This window comes from Sesamum indicum, linkage group LG6 (genome assembly GCF_026168435.1).
Source record: "Sesamum indicum cultivar Baizhima isolate 11 linkage group LG6, ASM2616843v1, whole genome shotgun sequence".
Lineage (NCBI taxonomy): Eukaryota > Viridiplantae > Streptophyta > Magnoliopsida > Lamiales > Pedaliaceae > Sesamum > Sesamum indicum.
The window spans coordinates 16,370,429-16,387,555 of record NC_142662.1 but is presented as its reverse complement, the minus strand read 5'-3'; the positions used below and the strand labels follow the sequence as shown (position 1 = coordinate 16,387,555).

The following is a 17,127-nucleotide window of genomic DNA, read 5'->3' as shown; positions in this document are numbered from 1 at the left end:
TAGAAAATGTCCACGGTTTATACACTAACAGTGAGCAACTTCTTTGTTCTTATTCTTCTTATTATCACATAAAGACACTTTGACAATTATACTTTTATTAAAATTCATTTACAAACACACACACAAAACAAGAAAAAGGGAAGTCAAAATATTTATAGAATGCAGAGATTTTATCTTTCATATCGCTGAAAGAATTGTTCAGATTTATCACACAAAAACAGCTACACCATTCTCATTTCTAATAAAGATGCAGCTCATAAATCATTCTTGCAATTTTCTACAAAAATTTAAACGTTTGGGATATATTTATATATGGGAGTCCACAGATAATTGTTGCGAGTACAGGAAAATTGATGGGATATGACCCGTCTCACTGATAAAAGTATTCTTTTTTATGGTAAAAATGCTGAAAATACCACAAGATTCGCCTAGATAAAGTCGGACAGGGTTGCATTACCCCACCCGCTTCGCCAACCCGTTGTTCAAACCCAGCTGACGTGTACGTCACCTCGCCACACGATCTCTGACAGTGGAGATTCTAAGATGAAGCCACGTGGTTCATTTGGTAAAGTATGTTTGGGCCTATAAACACCCTCCTTTCAAAGCATTTATGATAAGACGCATTTAATACTTTCTATCTCATTTATTGCTTGAGGTCGCCTACTTTCCATCTCGAAATCGAACTGACTTGAGTGTCGGAGAATTTTAGCCAGGGACGATTCCAGCTACCCTAAAGTGATTTTCTTTTCAGGGACCACTTTGATATTTGGGACCTATATAACGAGAGCTCGAATACCTGCATTGAAGAGGTGGCGTATTCAACCCGGATCAAAAACTTAGAAAGATTGATTCCAAGCCAAATTATTGTAAAACCTTCATTATATTTGGATTAATATTTTGAATATTTTGTTTTGGTGTTTTGGAGATAGAGAGAGAAAAATAGAGATAAGTAAGTATGTGTTATGAGATAGATGGTATGTTTGGATTTGTGTTTTGATGTAATATAAAATACTATAAAATAAGTGGTGTAGGTTTGATGTTGAAATTTGGGAGACAGGAGTTACTGTTCATTGTCAAATCATGTTTTTGAATATATATTTATTAATATATATGTGTACGCATATAGTATTTTGTTTCTTAGTGAAATATAGTATATATATTTATGTTAAGTAATTTATTTTATTGAGGAATTTCTTTTTACATTTTAAATAATAATCATAATTTTAATGCATAATTAAATACATTGTAGTATTGTCTCCAAAATAATTTTATTAGACTTTATCTTTGGAATGAAAAAATATAATATATAAAATTTAGAATTAAGTATGTATTATTGGTATATTGTCCTCAATTTTCAAATTTCTCAAATATTTCATTGAAATAGGAAAAATTTCGATTACAAAAGATTTAAATGGTCTAAGTTAAAAAAATTTGTATTCAAGAGTTAAATGCACTATACTAACATGTTAAAAATATATTCATTAGACTTTTATATTTGAACTGATAAATTTTAATAGATAATTGAAGTAATAAAAATACGAATTAGGTATATAGTACTGATATATTGTCAGTAGTCTACGCAATTGCTACAGTATTTCCGTTAGGTAGAAAAGTTTTAAATACTTTAACTAAGTAGCATTGGTAGTAAATATCTTTAATATCAATGGTTTCATAAATTAATAATTATCTTTTAGTAGTAATTATTAATAATTTGAAAAAAACAATTAAATCTCATTTGCTTTGGTGTAGAATGGATTTGTTTATATTAAATCGGTGTGTTGAAAATGATTTCATTGGCGTTTATATTCGTGGTGAAAATATTTACTTGATAAATCGAACAATAAACACTTTGCATTACGCATGCAGTAATGATAATTGTCCAAAATTTTGAAAATTTTACAAATATTTCGTCATGTAAAGAATGATGTATTGAGTAAAAATTTTTACAAATATTTCGTCATGTAAAAAATGAAAGAAGAAAAAAGAGAAGAAAAAAAGAAAAGAGAGAAGAAAGAAGAAAGAGAAGAAAACGCTAGAGAGAGAAAAGAAAGAAACGGACAAAAACAAGAAAAAGAGAGAAGGAAAAAAAATAATAAAAAAAAGAAGAGTAATAAGAAAAAATTTAAAATTAAAATCTGCACACCTAGTGAAGGTGTGCAGAACTACAAAACCAAACAAAGTTTTGTGTTTTGGCCCATCTTATATACAATTCCAAATATGGGACTTGTATTATAGGCTGCTCCCATTCCTGTTGGTTTCTGGAGTTGGCATTCATCCTTTCAAGCACTATTTCTCTTGCTTTTCTCACGGTCTATTAACTTCAGCAAACTACAAGGCAGGGTCAAGTCTGATTTGTGTTAATCGATCTAACTCCAAGAAATGTACATTGAATTTTCTGAAGGCAGATATTTTATAATCAGTGCGGCTAAAATTAGCGTTGCGTTTCTAAGATTTTCAAGGACTAATATGCAAAATAAGCATTAGAATTATGATTTAATATGAAAGTTAAGTGTTAGAATTATGATTCTAAAGTCAGTAAAGTGTTTTGAGAATAAATGAGACGAAAACACTAAGTCATAAAAAATAGCAGGTTAAATGATGAAAATATACAAAAGTTGTGTGGGAGATGATAACGCTAGCAAAAAAGGGTTGAGAACAAGTGGAAAACTAGTAAAAAATCAGTTGAAAACTTGTTACTTTCCTTGATCTATTTAGATCTCTATTTATTGGAGTAGGATGAAAAATTTGGGGAGTGGTTGAAGATGGTTAAGATGTGCTCGAATTCTTTGTGATATCTATTTTATTGTGGCATAATTGATCAAATGTTTGCTCCATCATACAGGCCCACGCAAGTATTAACGAGATTTGCCACATCACCAAGGAAGTAGGAGAAAATAAAGGAAGTGGTCGTCAATCATTTTTATCGAACATACTAGAGCTAGCATGTTTATCCTTGTTGATGTGCTATGGTGGTGATGCATCATTCGATGTGTAGAATATGGTTGGCCTATCCGTTAAACTAGATGGGCCCTCAACGGGCTTCAATGGGGCTTATATCAATTGTAGTATTGCCACTAGGTCGAAGATGATACTAGGCTAGTTGGGAATGTGACTTCTTGACTTGCTGGTGATGGGTTAGTATGACTTGATTTTTTAGGCTAAGTTGGGTTGGATTTTGCCATTAGCCGTTAAACACCCTCCCCCCAAGTAGTGTAATACTTATATTGAACGGATAGAGTAAAATTTCTATTCTTTGTTGAGTTGGGCTAGTACCTATTTAAGAGGAAAAGTTTAAACCATGATATCAGTTATGCATCTTGAGCTAAGACAAGTATTAGTCACATTATGTTGTTTTAATCGTGCTATGTTAATGTGATGGTCAGACGTTGTGCTGTGTTGTTTTGCCACCTAATTAGGTTGTTTTTAGGCGACGATTGAGACAAGGTACTGATAGCCTGCTGCTTTTGGAGTTTTCAGAAAACAGCTTTCTCTTTCTTCATATTTTTCGCTTACCATTTTCTTAGGTGCTCTTTATTCCCTTTCTCCTAATTTTAAGCATTTATTCCATTTCTAAAATTATAGAGTTAATGGTGTGCACTTTCGTAAGATTGATGTGGACTATGTCGTATATTCCTTGGCGGTGGGCCGTACAAGGGGGCCTCAATGTCAATGCATGGTTGCGGGGCAGGCTCATGAGGGATTCAACATAGACGAGTTTGCAACTTTTCTTACCGTGCGCTAGGCGCTATGAGCAATCAAAACAGATGCTTATTTGATAGAGATAGAACTACGGCTTTGCTGGGTCTAGTCGGTCGTTTGCTTTTAATTTATAGGTCTTAACGTAATACCGTTTGGTGCTTTGTTCAGAAAAAAAAAAATAGTACATTAAGATTTTAACAAACTGAGTTTGGATAAGATCTTTTCCTAATCAATTTAGGACATGTATCTTATATAACACTACCTCAATCACAAATTCATTCTCATTTACCCTATTCAGTTTATAAATAATTTAACCAAAGAAAGTATTATCTCATTTAAATAAGTAGTTGGATACCATTAACTCTCAATAATTACCTACAACAATAATTTGATTGTGCAAAAGATTTACTCGTTTATTTCAATTTCTTCAAATTCAATGTTGATTGAATGGATATAAGGTAAAAGGAAAAAAATACAACTTACCCCTGAATCATATGTGAAATGAGTAAAAAATATATCAAATTACTCCCTGCATTTCAGAAAATGAAGCGAATTACCCCCTATCTAAACTATTAATAGGGGGTAATTTGCTAAAAAATTTTCCACAGGGTATTTTTTTACTCATTTCACGTATCACAAGGGTAAATTGCATTTAACCCTGATTTAAAATGAGCTCGAGGGAATGCTAATTGTTTTATTTTAAAATTTTTTATTGTTTCACATATAAATAATAACACTTTGTATGTGAAAAAGGAAAACTTACCACAATGCAAAATCAATCTATAATATGTGGGAATTATAACAAGACTGTAAAATTGCAACATAATTAATTAGCTCCTGTTTCACCATTCATGGAGACTCCAATCTGTCTTAATTTATCCTATGCAAAATGCATATATAGGATAAACTATGGGGACACTTCAACTAACAGTCTAACAAGCTTTAGAGCATTTACAGGCAGGAAAAAACCCTCGGCATCCACCCTCACTGAATCCCTCACTCTTGCACACTAAATCACAGTTGGCGCGACGGATGCATATACCCTTGAATATGTTGCTCTTTGTTTCGCAAACATTTGCTCCCACTTCATCAGCGGTGGTCACCTCTGTATTCAACATTATATAAAACAAAATTTATATATTTATAGTACCATAATACAACTACTATAAACGTATTAAGGAACGTATTTTTTGTTTTTGTAGTTTTGACAGTTTGACATTTTTATCATTATAGAATTGTAAAAGAGTTATGTGACTTTTTGACATTTCGCAACTTTTGGTCTTTTCGGTACCGGATTTCGCAGAAGTCGCCGGAGCAAATTATGTGATATTGAAAATGGACAAATTAACTCATATGAAAAAAAGATAGCAATTTACCTCCTTGAGTTTTTGAAAATACAGTAATTTAACCCCCTGTAATTTTTAAAATGAAGCAATTTACCTCCTTAGATAGGGAGGTATACTGTTTTATTTTAAAAAGGGGGAAAATGCAATTTACACCCTCTATGATATGAGAAATGAGTAAAAAATTTCCTATGAAAAATAAAATAGCAAATTACCCCCTGTGTTTTGAAAAGCAAATTACACCCATATCTAAACCATTGACTAGGGAGGGAGAGTAATTTGCTTTATTTTTCAAAACACAGGGGTGGTAATGCTAATTTTTTTCCATAACGGTTTATTTGCTCATTTCATATATCACAAAGGGGTAAGTTGCATTTAACCCTTTTAAAAAGTATAGAGAGGTAAATTGCTATTTTTATTATTATAGAGAATAATTTGGTTATTTGCAATATCATAGCCGGTAAATTACATTAAGCCCTGTATATATACACTTAATTTGAGTACATCTAACAGAAGGCAAGCAAAAGTTTGAGAAAGTAATAGAATTGAAAGTAATACATACGAGCAACCAAGACAAGTAGTAGAAAGAAGATCCCGAATGTCTTCTTGGCCTCCATAATAGTGAATTTTACGAGCTAGATTAATTTGTTCATACAGTTCATCTTCTCAAATTTGTCTGTGTTTCGATAAATAGGCAATACAAAAGGAGATTTTGCAAGAGTGGTGGATCACCATTTGTGTTATCGTGAAAGATGCTCATTCCATTCTACTTTCAAAGTATGTGTTTAGTTACATGCTCTTAATAAGAGAGTGAATTAGCATTATCTTTGCCTATTTTTAAGGTTGAGGAGCCTTTCCCGAATCCCAAGTAAAGGGATAATTACACTTCCCACCGTTTAGGTTTGTGTAATTACACGTAAATCATTTATGTGGTTTGAAAAATTATATTTAATATTCTTGATATTTACTTTCGTATGACAAATAGGAACCTCGATTATTCAAAGTTCGTTTGAATTTGTTGATGTCAACAAAAATTTGAATGATAATTGATATTTAATTACCCCCGATTGAATTATTACTGACTTATTGCAAGTCAAACAATTTTTTTTTTTGACTAAACTATCTACTGCTGAAGAACGTGTGGTGTTTGAGAAATGACAAGATGATGACAGATTCGAAGTATCATACTGGCGTGTATGACAAATGAACTCCAAAGATAGTATGATAGGCTGGATCATGTTAATTCAATCATGATACGCCTGCGTGATCTGTACGCGATGCCTGATCGGCATATACAATATGCCGCGACTAATACACTCTTTGGCACTAAAATGGCTGAAGGATCATCGCTTCATGATCACTGCGTCCAAATGCTATCCTTCTTGGAGAAGCTTGCGGACTTGAAGGCAGGGATTGAGAACGACACGTATATTGATTTGTTCTTTCAGTCGCTCCTTCACTCTTATGATCCCTTTGTCATGAACGTCAACATGAATAGGCTTGAAAAGTCCATCCCCTAATTGATCAATATGATTGTATTAGTGAGCAATACTCATATTGTCCATATATAATAGAAAAATCAGGGGCAGTATGACAGTTTTTAAAATAAAAATACTTGTATTAATATATAAATTTATATACCAACGAAATGGTGATTGAACCTAGTTTATTTATACATTCGAATATATACCTTCTTGTTTGAATATTTGATTGATAATTGTTTGATACTTGTTTTGATTAAAGTATCTTTGTGAAATTGCTATCATATGTTTCTATATGGTTATGCGTATAATAAAAATGGGTGAATGATTGTGATATACTATTATTTGATTGTTGATTGAAGCTAAATGACGAAATTATTAATGTGAATACTGCAAAATTGAGATGAAACATGATTGATCTAACCTGGGGCATACTTGATTGTTTATAATATTGTGAATGATGATGATCCCTATATATAGGAAAACAAGAACTTATTTTACTAAGCACCATAGCGCATAAAGCGCCGAGGTTCCTAGATAGGCGAGACTATCTTGTACTGATTTACCACACACTAATATGATGTGGGGTGTCATGTTTATTTTGATATCTTGTTCTGATATTGCTAGACACTAAGGTGGTGTCATGTTACCATATTCTACGGATTGTATATTATATCATATAGACTAAATTGATGGTAGTCGGTAAAACTGTTGAATAATAATCTAGCTAGGCTAAGTAGGACCCTAAGTAGATAAACGTCGACTTTTGATATGTTATACCATGGATCGATATGATTGTTAGTATTGATTAATCCATGATTTTATGGTTATTGCATAATGAATAATTATGTTTCGTATCATTTGCTTGAAAATTATTTTAGTGCACCTATACATATATATATATATATACATAAGTTAATTAACTATACTTATTAAGTAGGAAATGCAATCCTTGATGCCTATTTTTTAGATGAGATGGTTTGCAATGGCTTATCTATTATTAGTTGGGTCAGCAGTATCATTTTAATTTAGGAGTTTTAGCTATATAATCATGAAGATATTGGACATTAAGTAGGGCTATATTTACAAAGGGAGTATTACATATACTTCATAAGTTAAATTATGTATCAATTTAAAATTAAATAAAGACATAATTTTTACTTAGCTCTAACAAAATTTCAATATTGTTTTTCATATACAAATAATAATTTTGGACTTTAGGAATTGAATATTTGTATTTGAAGACAAAATTATTAATACTTTCCATGCAAAGTTGTTGTAAGAAACGAAATTGTAATTGAAATTAAAATGTGAGGAATCAAAATAATTAAAAGTAAAACTTATGAAGGGCTATAGTTTTTTTTAAAAAAAAATCTCATAATTTGGTTGAAAATTCATCATAAAGACTGATTTAAAGTTAATTGAAAAATACAAGATTGGTTTCCGAGTTGGCCTACAAAGTTAGGGACGAAATTGAATTTTACTGATTATTTTATAGGTGAATGGGTTAAAATACATATGTGTATATATATATATTTAAAATGAGTTATTCAAGAGTAAAATTACACTTATTCTCATATATATTATAGGACACATAATTTCAGTACCAATATCTAATTTGTATTTTTTTTATTTTTTTAAAAATATTTGTTTAAGTTTTTTTTTATTCTATTATAAAAAATATAAATTTTGATTTTCTATCACAAATATATTCTTATAATTAAATATATAAAATATTATTATTTTTTAAATTATAGGCATTGATGTTGTTCGAGTCCTAACATAGTATTTATATTTAAATAAGATTAAAAAAATAAATAAATAAAATATAAAATAGGCAAGAATTGAAAAAATTAAGACATACGGAACAGTTGCGAGAAAGGCGGAAAAAAACAGAGCATATGAAAATGTGGAAGTGGTTACCTATCTTCAGCATAGCTACTTTTCCTTCAGCTTTCTTTTCGTCATTTTTTCCTTCCTTTCCCTTTCTTCCATTTTGACGCTATCTCAACTCCTCCTAATTTCAAGGTGGTGATATATTCTGCTAGTTTATGTATGTGAAAACCGAGGTATTATGATCTACTGGTTTTCGAATTATATGAATTTCTGAATTTTAAGTAAGTGTGAATTTTGGTTCAAGATTTGGATAGAATTGGGCTGATTATCGCTTCTTTCTTTCTTGTTTTCTCTTTTCTTTTCTTGGTTGTTTGGACGCATATTTTTGCATGATGTCCTATAAGATAGAGAAGTCAAGGCAGTAGTTTGGATGCTTTGAAATTGTTATAGGGGTTTATTCTTGGTTTTTGAGAAGAGAAATGCTTGTCCTTGATGTTGCTTTGTTGTCTTATTCTTTTATTGTATATGTCCTTTCATGTACTTAGTTCTTGTTATCTTTAATCTTTTGTGAAAGTGTTGTTTCTGATTTTTCTTGCCAAGGATATAATACGGGGATATTAGTTTTTACTAAATCATTCTTCCATGCCCTCTCTACTCCCCTAGCTCACAAAAACAAAGAAAAAAGAAAAAGAAAATATTACTATATACATATTTATTTGATTCTGCACTTGGTTTGGGTTTTGAAGAAGTTTGAAGAAAGGTCTCTAATTATGCCTTTGTAGGATTATGTTAATATTGCCATAAATTGCCTACTGTTATCAGAGATTACCTTTTGTTGTAAAATTTCTAGTTACAAGTGAAATGTTAAAGATTTATCTTAACAGAGTTGGAGCTCTCCAGTAATAGATCTGTAATATATATATCTCTTTGCAGCTTTATGTCTGGATATGAAAGAAGAAAATATGTGGGTCAATTTGATGATAGAAGCACTCTTGTCGAGAGCACAAAACATGTTGGAAGTGCATGGGCTCAACGACCAACTAAGTGAAATTTAGGAGGTTTACATGGATGTTTTGGACAGTTTCCAAGGTTGGATATTTGAACTACAGGGTTCTCAAGAAAGCTAATACATTAGATAGATATGACTAAGCTGTTGCGGACTATTCTAATCTTTCTAATATTCAAAATTGACTGGAGAAAATTGTTTCTTGTCTCTTCAATTCTTACGATAGGTAGTGTATTGATATTGATTTCTTCACTTCCTTATCCACTGACGGAATGGATTTCCCAACCACACCCTGCAATTTCATCCTACTTACCCCTAAATACAGCAGTACATTTGGGTAAAAGCCATTTGTTGGCGGCGGGTGTCCATTTGGAAACTATTCGAGATACCCCAATAATGGTTTCCAAAGGAGAACAAAAGACATCTCGACGAAGAAAGGGAAGTAGTAGAGTAAAGTCAATCAATATGGTTTCCCCACCAGCTCCACAACATATTGTTAAAAAACTTCCCAATCACATACAGGTAATTCATTATTGTTGTGTTTATTATATTTTCATTTTTTTCATGTTATCTTTCTTCTTTACACAAGGTTTATTATCGTGTATAGAAACACCTGTCCTCATTGACACCAGATAAGGCTCTTGCATTTGCTAAAAGAGATATTGAAAATGCATCGGTAACCAGTGATGATGATCCAGAATTATATGCCCCCTTGTTTCGAAATATTTCCACATTCAAGAGGTAATATATCTTCTGGTACTTGTCTCATAATAAGTCTTGCATTTTTTCTTGTCTCCATAACAAAAAAGATGTCGCATTTAAGATATTGTTCTAGATTTTCATGTGAAAAAAATAGAATTTAATCTGTTGGAGATGTACAAAGTAAATAAATAGTTATAATGATCACTCATGGAATCCAAATGGTTATCCGCTTATAACTTATGTTGATTACAGTAGAGTTATTATTAAAGAACCCTGAATCAGTGTTGTCGAGTATGAATGAACAATTTTTTATTTTCTGGTCTAACTTAAGGTTTGTTTATGTGGTATAATCTGACTTCAGAAATAGGAAAGCAACCTGTGCTACTTGATATTGAACATATAATTTATATAAAAGATCTTATATTACTTAACCATGTTTTTTTAACAACTTATTATTCTCTTTAAAGTGTAGAGTTTAAAGCAAATTAGTCAGGTCAATGACTCAATGGTTAAATGCAATGCTCAATACCTTGGCAGTGTCACTCCTTGATTGAAGCTAAATGTTTTGCTTTTTCCGCAGGAGATATTGATATCGAATGCTATTACTTCATTCATGAAGTGTAATGAATATGTGAGGAACTAAAGGAGAAGGTTTCTCTTCAAAATAAATGCTCCAAAGAAGTCAAGCCTCTTATATGCATGATGAAGCAACGAGAAATTTTATTTGATATTGCAAAAGTTCATAAATGAAATGAATTTATTAATGAGAAACCTAGTTAGAAGCCTACACCCGTAAATGGTCTATCACATCAATCAAATATTAGATCACGGTGGTGTAGGAATGTTGGAACCTTGGGGAGCTAAACACTTAGGTTTTGGTGCTCATTAGGCTGCGAACACATATAAAATATGTTATATTATATACTATACAATGTCTGTTGAAGAATATAAATAAATTATTGAGATATGATTAAGACTATCAATGAGAAAAATAAATTTAGCATTGACAAAATCTAGTTGGAGCCTTTTATCATCCATGAATTGGGTGCTATGTTTATTAAATCCGAGAGCTTTTAAACATTGATCACAGTATTGTTGGGAGATTGGGAACCGTAAGAGTTGAACATTAATGTTATTAGGCACTTGTAGTCATATAAAAAGATTCTTACTTTTTACATGGTACAACAGAGTCACTTGTTAAAACATTGACGAAAAACTTCCTTGGTCCTACTATATCTATAGATGAATGATGGTATATCTTCAGACTCTAACAGTTGCCATGGTAAAGAGATAGGGTTTGCAATCGTGATGCTTGAATTATGACATAGAAGGGGTTAAGAAGTGTTAGGCTTGCATAGTAGAGGATGTCAATGATGATGTGAAAGGAAAAACCCAACGTTTTGAACCAATGTGAGTGCACAAAGCAAATATGAGGTTACTTTTTTGGTTAGAGTATCACACTACTGAGGAGATGATTACCAAGAATAGATGATATAATCGCACTGTTGAGCTGTTTGAGTTAAATAATTTATTTTTTTTTCCCATAATATTTTATTATGATTTTGGGTAGTGAAATTATTGAATGTTGAATATACTCTCACTTTTCCCTTCTGGTGCATTCTTTATATACTAGTAGCTCTTCTATGAGTTGTGTCTTAGAGAAGGGCAGACATTGTTAGAATATACATACTATGTTGCTGATATTCCGAGGATATATTATTCCTACTTATTAAAATTACGTTCTTCTGTATGTCCTCCAATTCTGTAAGCACCTAATGGCTATAATATTCATGATATATACATGTCCTTTTTAAAATGATTTTTCCTTTTTTTTTTCCATATAAAAAAAAAATCAATTCAAACTCCAGGAGCTATGAATGGATGGAATGGATGCTAAAAGTGTACATTTATGAAGAGGGAAGAAAGCCTATTTTTCATACACCTCATCGCACTGGAATTTATGCATCTGAAGGATGGTTTTTGATGTTAATGGAAGAAAACAGACAATTTGTAACAAAAGACCCAGAAAAGGCTCACTTGTTCTATCTTCCATATAGTGCACGCCAATTACAAATGGAACTTTATGTTCCTAATTCACATAATCTGAAGCCATTGGCAATCTTTCTACGTGATTATGTGAACATGCTTGCAGCAAAGTATCCATTCTGGAACCGCACTCATGGATCGGATCATTTTCTTGTTGCTTGCCATGATTGGGTATGGTAATTTGATGGGATGCATGCATATTATAGACTAAATATCATTTAATATCGCCGCAATTGTTAGCTTATCAACTGAGATGTGTTACAATGATAATTTCATTTTTACTAATCTAGCTAGGTAAGCGCATATTTTGGTGACCAATCTACAATTTAATTTTGGATAAGTATATGTTTATCCATAAGCTACTATATCATTAATTGTATATTCATTACTTAGTGGGATGTTTTCTACTCAATGGCGCTGTGTTCTAGGTGATTTCAAGATTTTCTTAGTAGCATAAACCTAGAATTCATACTAGCTCTGGATTTAGCAACAGGACTGAAGTTGATTCTAATATTTTGTCTCTTCCTCTTCTTTTCTCTTTGCATACATGGTTGAAATAATTTGCCAAAGGAAAGGATGAAAAAAATGGACAGAGAGTTTCTGGTATACATATTTATAGCCTAAATCATTAAAGTGTGAATGCATGTTAAAATACTTGCGGAGAATAGATACCAAAATCCACTTTGTTCTTCATCCTTAAATATCTAACCTAGAGCAAATAATTGATTACCAAGAGCAGAGGCACTTTATAGTTTAAGTAACATTTTCATAAGTCCAAAAAGACTTGTTGCTTGACAACCAATGATAAAAATACTTCTCTAAAGACACTTCATACTAGTTTTGTAGAAGTCAATGAATGGATGAGTTTGATATCTATTCAGTATCAAGGGTAGTATAGGTTTCCTTTAATGTGTTTCTGGTTTAATTTGGAATTAAGTCAATAGTGCAACTATCTTAATCATTATAGGTATAGCATTATGATATTGAGGTTGAGGCTAATTCAAATTGAGCCTATCTTTGCTCACACTTGTCTTGCATCTAGATTAGGATCTCCACATTGCTTCAAACTAGGCTTGGTTTGACTATATGAAACGAACATTTTTAAGTTTAGAGCTGGCTTGGGCTCAGTAAGAGTCACAAAAACATGTTGTAACGATTTTCATTCAATTTATCTCTTAGTTTGACTGTGGAAACTAAAATCCAGTTTTTCCCCTTGGCTTTGTCTGCATTATCTGTGGTCGTGACTCAATTTCTGTCATTGCAGATAGGTTCCCCATGACGGTAATTTTTTTCCACATTTCAGTTTACTGATGTCTCTTAGGTTGCTAAATTGTTCTTCTTAAATATGGTCCCTTTCATGATCTGTTGTGTCCATTGTGTCTAAGAAGTTGAGAGTGTCAATTTATGAAGACAATTTTGGAACCTTTGCTTTCTGTCACCAAATTGTTGGCCAAACGGATGATGTTAGTTGTATTTCTCAAATTAGTTAGTAGGGGTTGCATACAATCAATTACACTCTTGCATTCAAGTTCTATTTGTTGATTCAAACAAGCACATCTTAATAACTATTCACAACAAAGAAAGAAGACCTTTTGTTTTTTACTTGGTGGGGTGGCTTCAGTTTTGGGGGTAGGAGAATATAGAATACTATTAATTTTGTTGCCTCAATTGTTGTGTACGTGTCTTTCTCCCTAATTTTTGTTTTACATCCTTATTCATTTCTCTCATCTCCTCTATCTTGAATCATTATAGGGACCTTATATTTTAAAGGAGCATGAGGAACTTCAGAAAAACACCATTAAAGCTCTGTGCAATGCAGATGTGTCTGAAAAGATTTTTATGGCTGGAAAGGATATTTCCCTGCCAGAAACCACAATACGACAACCTAGAAGGCCCCAGCGAAATGTTGGTGGAAATAGAGTGTCACAGCGACCAATTCTTGCCTTCTTTGCTGGACACAGGCATGGTAGGGTTCGTCCTACACTTCTCAAGTATTGGAGTGACAAAGATGATGACATGAGGATTTATGGGCCCTTACCTAACAGAGCCTCAAGAGTGATGTCTTATCCTCAACACATGAAATCAAGCAAATACTGCATTTGCCCAATGGGTTTTGAGGTCAACAGCCCAAGAATTGTTGAGGCCATATATTATGAGTGCGTCCCAGTGATTATTGCTGATAATTTTGTTCCTCCACTGAGTGAAGTTCTCAATTGGGATGCCTTTTCTGTTACTGTTGCTGAAAAGGACATTCCCAAACTAAAGGAGATTCTCTTAACAATCCCCTTGAGAAAATATCTTATCATGCAAACCAATGTGAAAAGGGTGCAGAAGCATTTCCTTTGGAATTTGCAACCTGTTCCATATGATCTGTTCCATATGATTCTTCACTCAATATGGTTGAGCAGGCTCAACCAGATTCAGGTAGCACAATCATCATAACTCACCCATCTTTCTCTCATGCACTCGTATCAATTTGTCAACTTTACTCCTAAAGCTATGGTGAATTTACAATGTGATCGAAAGATCTATATAATTCTGCTACCGAATTATTCGTACATAACAATTGTATACTACAAAATACTAACCACAATCAACTAGAAGATACACAGGGGTCTATACCAAATTCGTTTTCATTGCTGCAGTTGCAAATTGCATTCTCAATATTTGTCACATGCTTGTAACGTGTTCTCGTAGCGGTAAATACTCTTCATTCAAACTTGATTATTCCTCTAAATTCTTTTTTCCATAATAGAAGAATGATGGTGAGAAAGATTGATGTTCCACTGTGTAGTTACTTATTATGTTCATATATTTTCTGTATATTTGTTTTGTAAAAAAGAACGACAGATGTTATGTAATGCATACGGAAGTCAAAAATTTGTAAAAATTGTTGGTCTCCCTAGAGATAAACATGGTTGCTATCTCAAATAACTACTTCAGCACAAGTTTATGAAATTTGATGATACTTGCACACAATTTTGGCCTTGAAAAAGGCAATTTTAGGGTATAACACAATTTGGGGCTCTTTTTTTCGCATATTTTTTTTGTTCCTTTTCAGGTATTCTTGTTCTTTTAAGGTAAAAATGGAATAATTTTAGTCATCTGAATAAAGATCTGCCTGTGAGGCATTGTGGATACATTTTAGGGATGAATACTAGCAGAGGCTATTGGCGCCTGCTTTGCAAGAATATGAGCTACTAAATCAGTTGATCTTATAACAAAGTTAATCCTTGTACCAATCTTCTGGAAAAGCAAGTTGTCAATATCAAGGAAAATGGGTGCGACTCCTGTTGGATTTGGCATAATTAATTGTTAATTTGTAACAACAATATGATCTAAAATATGGGTGCAATTACATGATTAAATTCATAGATTAGATAGAGTTATAGTTGAGAAAAATATTGTGTCCCATATAGGATTATGATGGAAAAGAATGGCATTTGACATGTATATAAGGAATATGTGAGGGTGTGTGTTTTACACTCACTTTGTGTCCCACACTGGACGTTTACAACATAAACTTCTTATATTAAGTTTAATATCCAAGTAATATTTGAACTGTTATGAAAACTAGAGGGAATATGGGGTTCCCCATGTGCGTAGTACCTGGTGCATGTAAAAAACGAAACATATAATTTGTTCAAGGCAAACATAAGAAATTTTGTGATTCGGTTGGTAATCTATGTTAGACTAAGAGTTGTTAAGATAGAGGTCTCTTGTAAGTTTCTAATTTACATTTTTATAAAACAACATATTTAAATATTTGTTTGTTTGTTCCAACGTGTTTGCTTTGCAAATTTTAGTTTCAAACAGTTTGCTAATCTAATTTGATTCAAAACGATACTACAATATGTTATTTTCCAACAACTCTGAGTAAGGAGAACTCAAAATCCTTAGCTTGCAGATACTTAGCCAATCACCCTCCAAGTCCACCTCCAATCCAAAAAACGTAAAAGCAACTTCAGCTATCGCCTTTGCGGCTAAGGCCTCTGCCATCTCAGCATCTTGCAATCATGATCTCTAGCCCAGAAAAAAAAAAAAAAAAAGAAAAAAGCAACACATGGTGTCAAGATCGACTAGTGGAGGCTGAATACAGAAGCATGGGGTCTACTACTTATTAACTAATTTTGGTGTATAATCTGCTACGATCTTTAAATGATTATACCTACTCCCATACCTTTTTCATGTGACGATCAGGCTGTTTTGCACATTGTGGGTTCCATGAAAGGACGAAGCATTTGGAGATCGATTGTCACTTAGTTAGGGATAAATACAAGGAAGGTTTCTTAGCCCCAAACATGTGGCCTCCAAGTCTCAGTTAGCAAATGTGTCTAAAAAGACCCTAACTGGTCTGCTCTTTTTAGTTATGATATCCAAGTTAGGCTTGATAGATTTACTACCAAGTCCAACTTGATGAGGGGGTAAAAACACATGCAAAAACTTGGTCTAACTGCTGCGGCATATATATTTTCACTTTACATACTTCAATATATAGAAGCAAAGGAAGGAGAAAACGTTTTTGCACCTTTATAAATAGTTTTATGTTTTTTGCTTGAGTACTTTGTATTATGTCGCAATTCTTACTACCCACGCTTCTTTAAGTAGGAACCATGATTTTAATTGGATAGAGGTTAGGTTAGTTGTAAACCTAAAAGTTTATTAGTTAAGTATGGCAATTAATTGGTTGTTAGCAATTATCCTCAACTAATGAACTATATAAATAGAGCTGGTGCTGTACTATTTTCACAAGAGAAAAAACGTGCTTTGCAATTGGCCATGTAGATGTTGGCTAAGGGGTATATTTTAGGCTGGCAAGAAGTGGACAGGCACCTCATTAGTGTAAGGTGTGAAATAATTTTGGCCCATGATTAATTGAGTAAGGCCCAATGCACTCACTAGATGGCCCTTTATCACCAAGGCCCACTCTTCCAACCCATGACCCGGTCCAATCCATGCCCATAAACTGACCCAGTTAGCTTTTAACACCAAAAATAACCCTAAATCATTTACA

General features: G+C 32.7%; 1 protein-coding gene across 4 annotated transcripts; it reads left to right on the top strand.

The window, feature by feature from the left end:
• Window positions 1–8,399: 8,399 nt before the first annotated feature.
• Window positions 8,400–14,899, top strand: LOC105164369 (putative glycosyltransferase At5g03795). Of its 4 annotated transcripts, none has more exons than XM_020694294.2 (5): window positions 8,400–8,551; window positions 9,293–9,887; window positions 9,973–10,106; window positions 11,936–12,284; window positions 13,866–14,899. In XM_020694294.2, the coding sequence occupies exons 2-5, from the start codon at window positions 9,501–9,503 to the stop codon at window positions 14,553–14,555; spliced, it is 1,560 nt and encodes a 519-aa protein (XP_020549953.1). In that variant the 5' UTR covers window positions 8,400–8,551; window positions 9,293–9,500; the 3' UTR covers window positions 14,556–14,899. The 4 variants fall into 4 exon arrangements, with proteins under 4 accessions (XP_020549953.1, XP_020549952.1, XP_011081309.1 ...); XM_020694293.2 differs by having other exon boundaries at window positions 8,400–8,576; XM_011083007.3 differs by having other exon boundaries at window positions 8,400–8,592.
• Window positions 14,900–17,127: the final 2,228 nt, after the last annotated feature.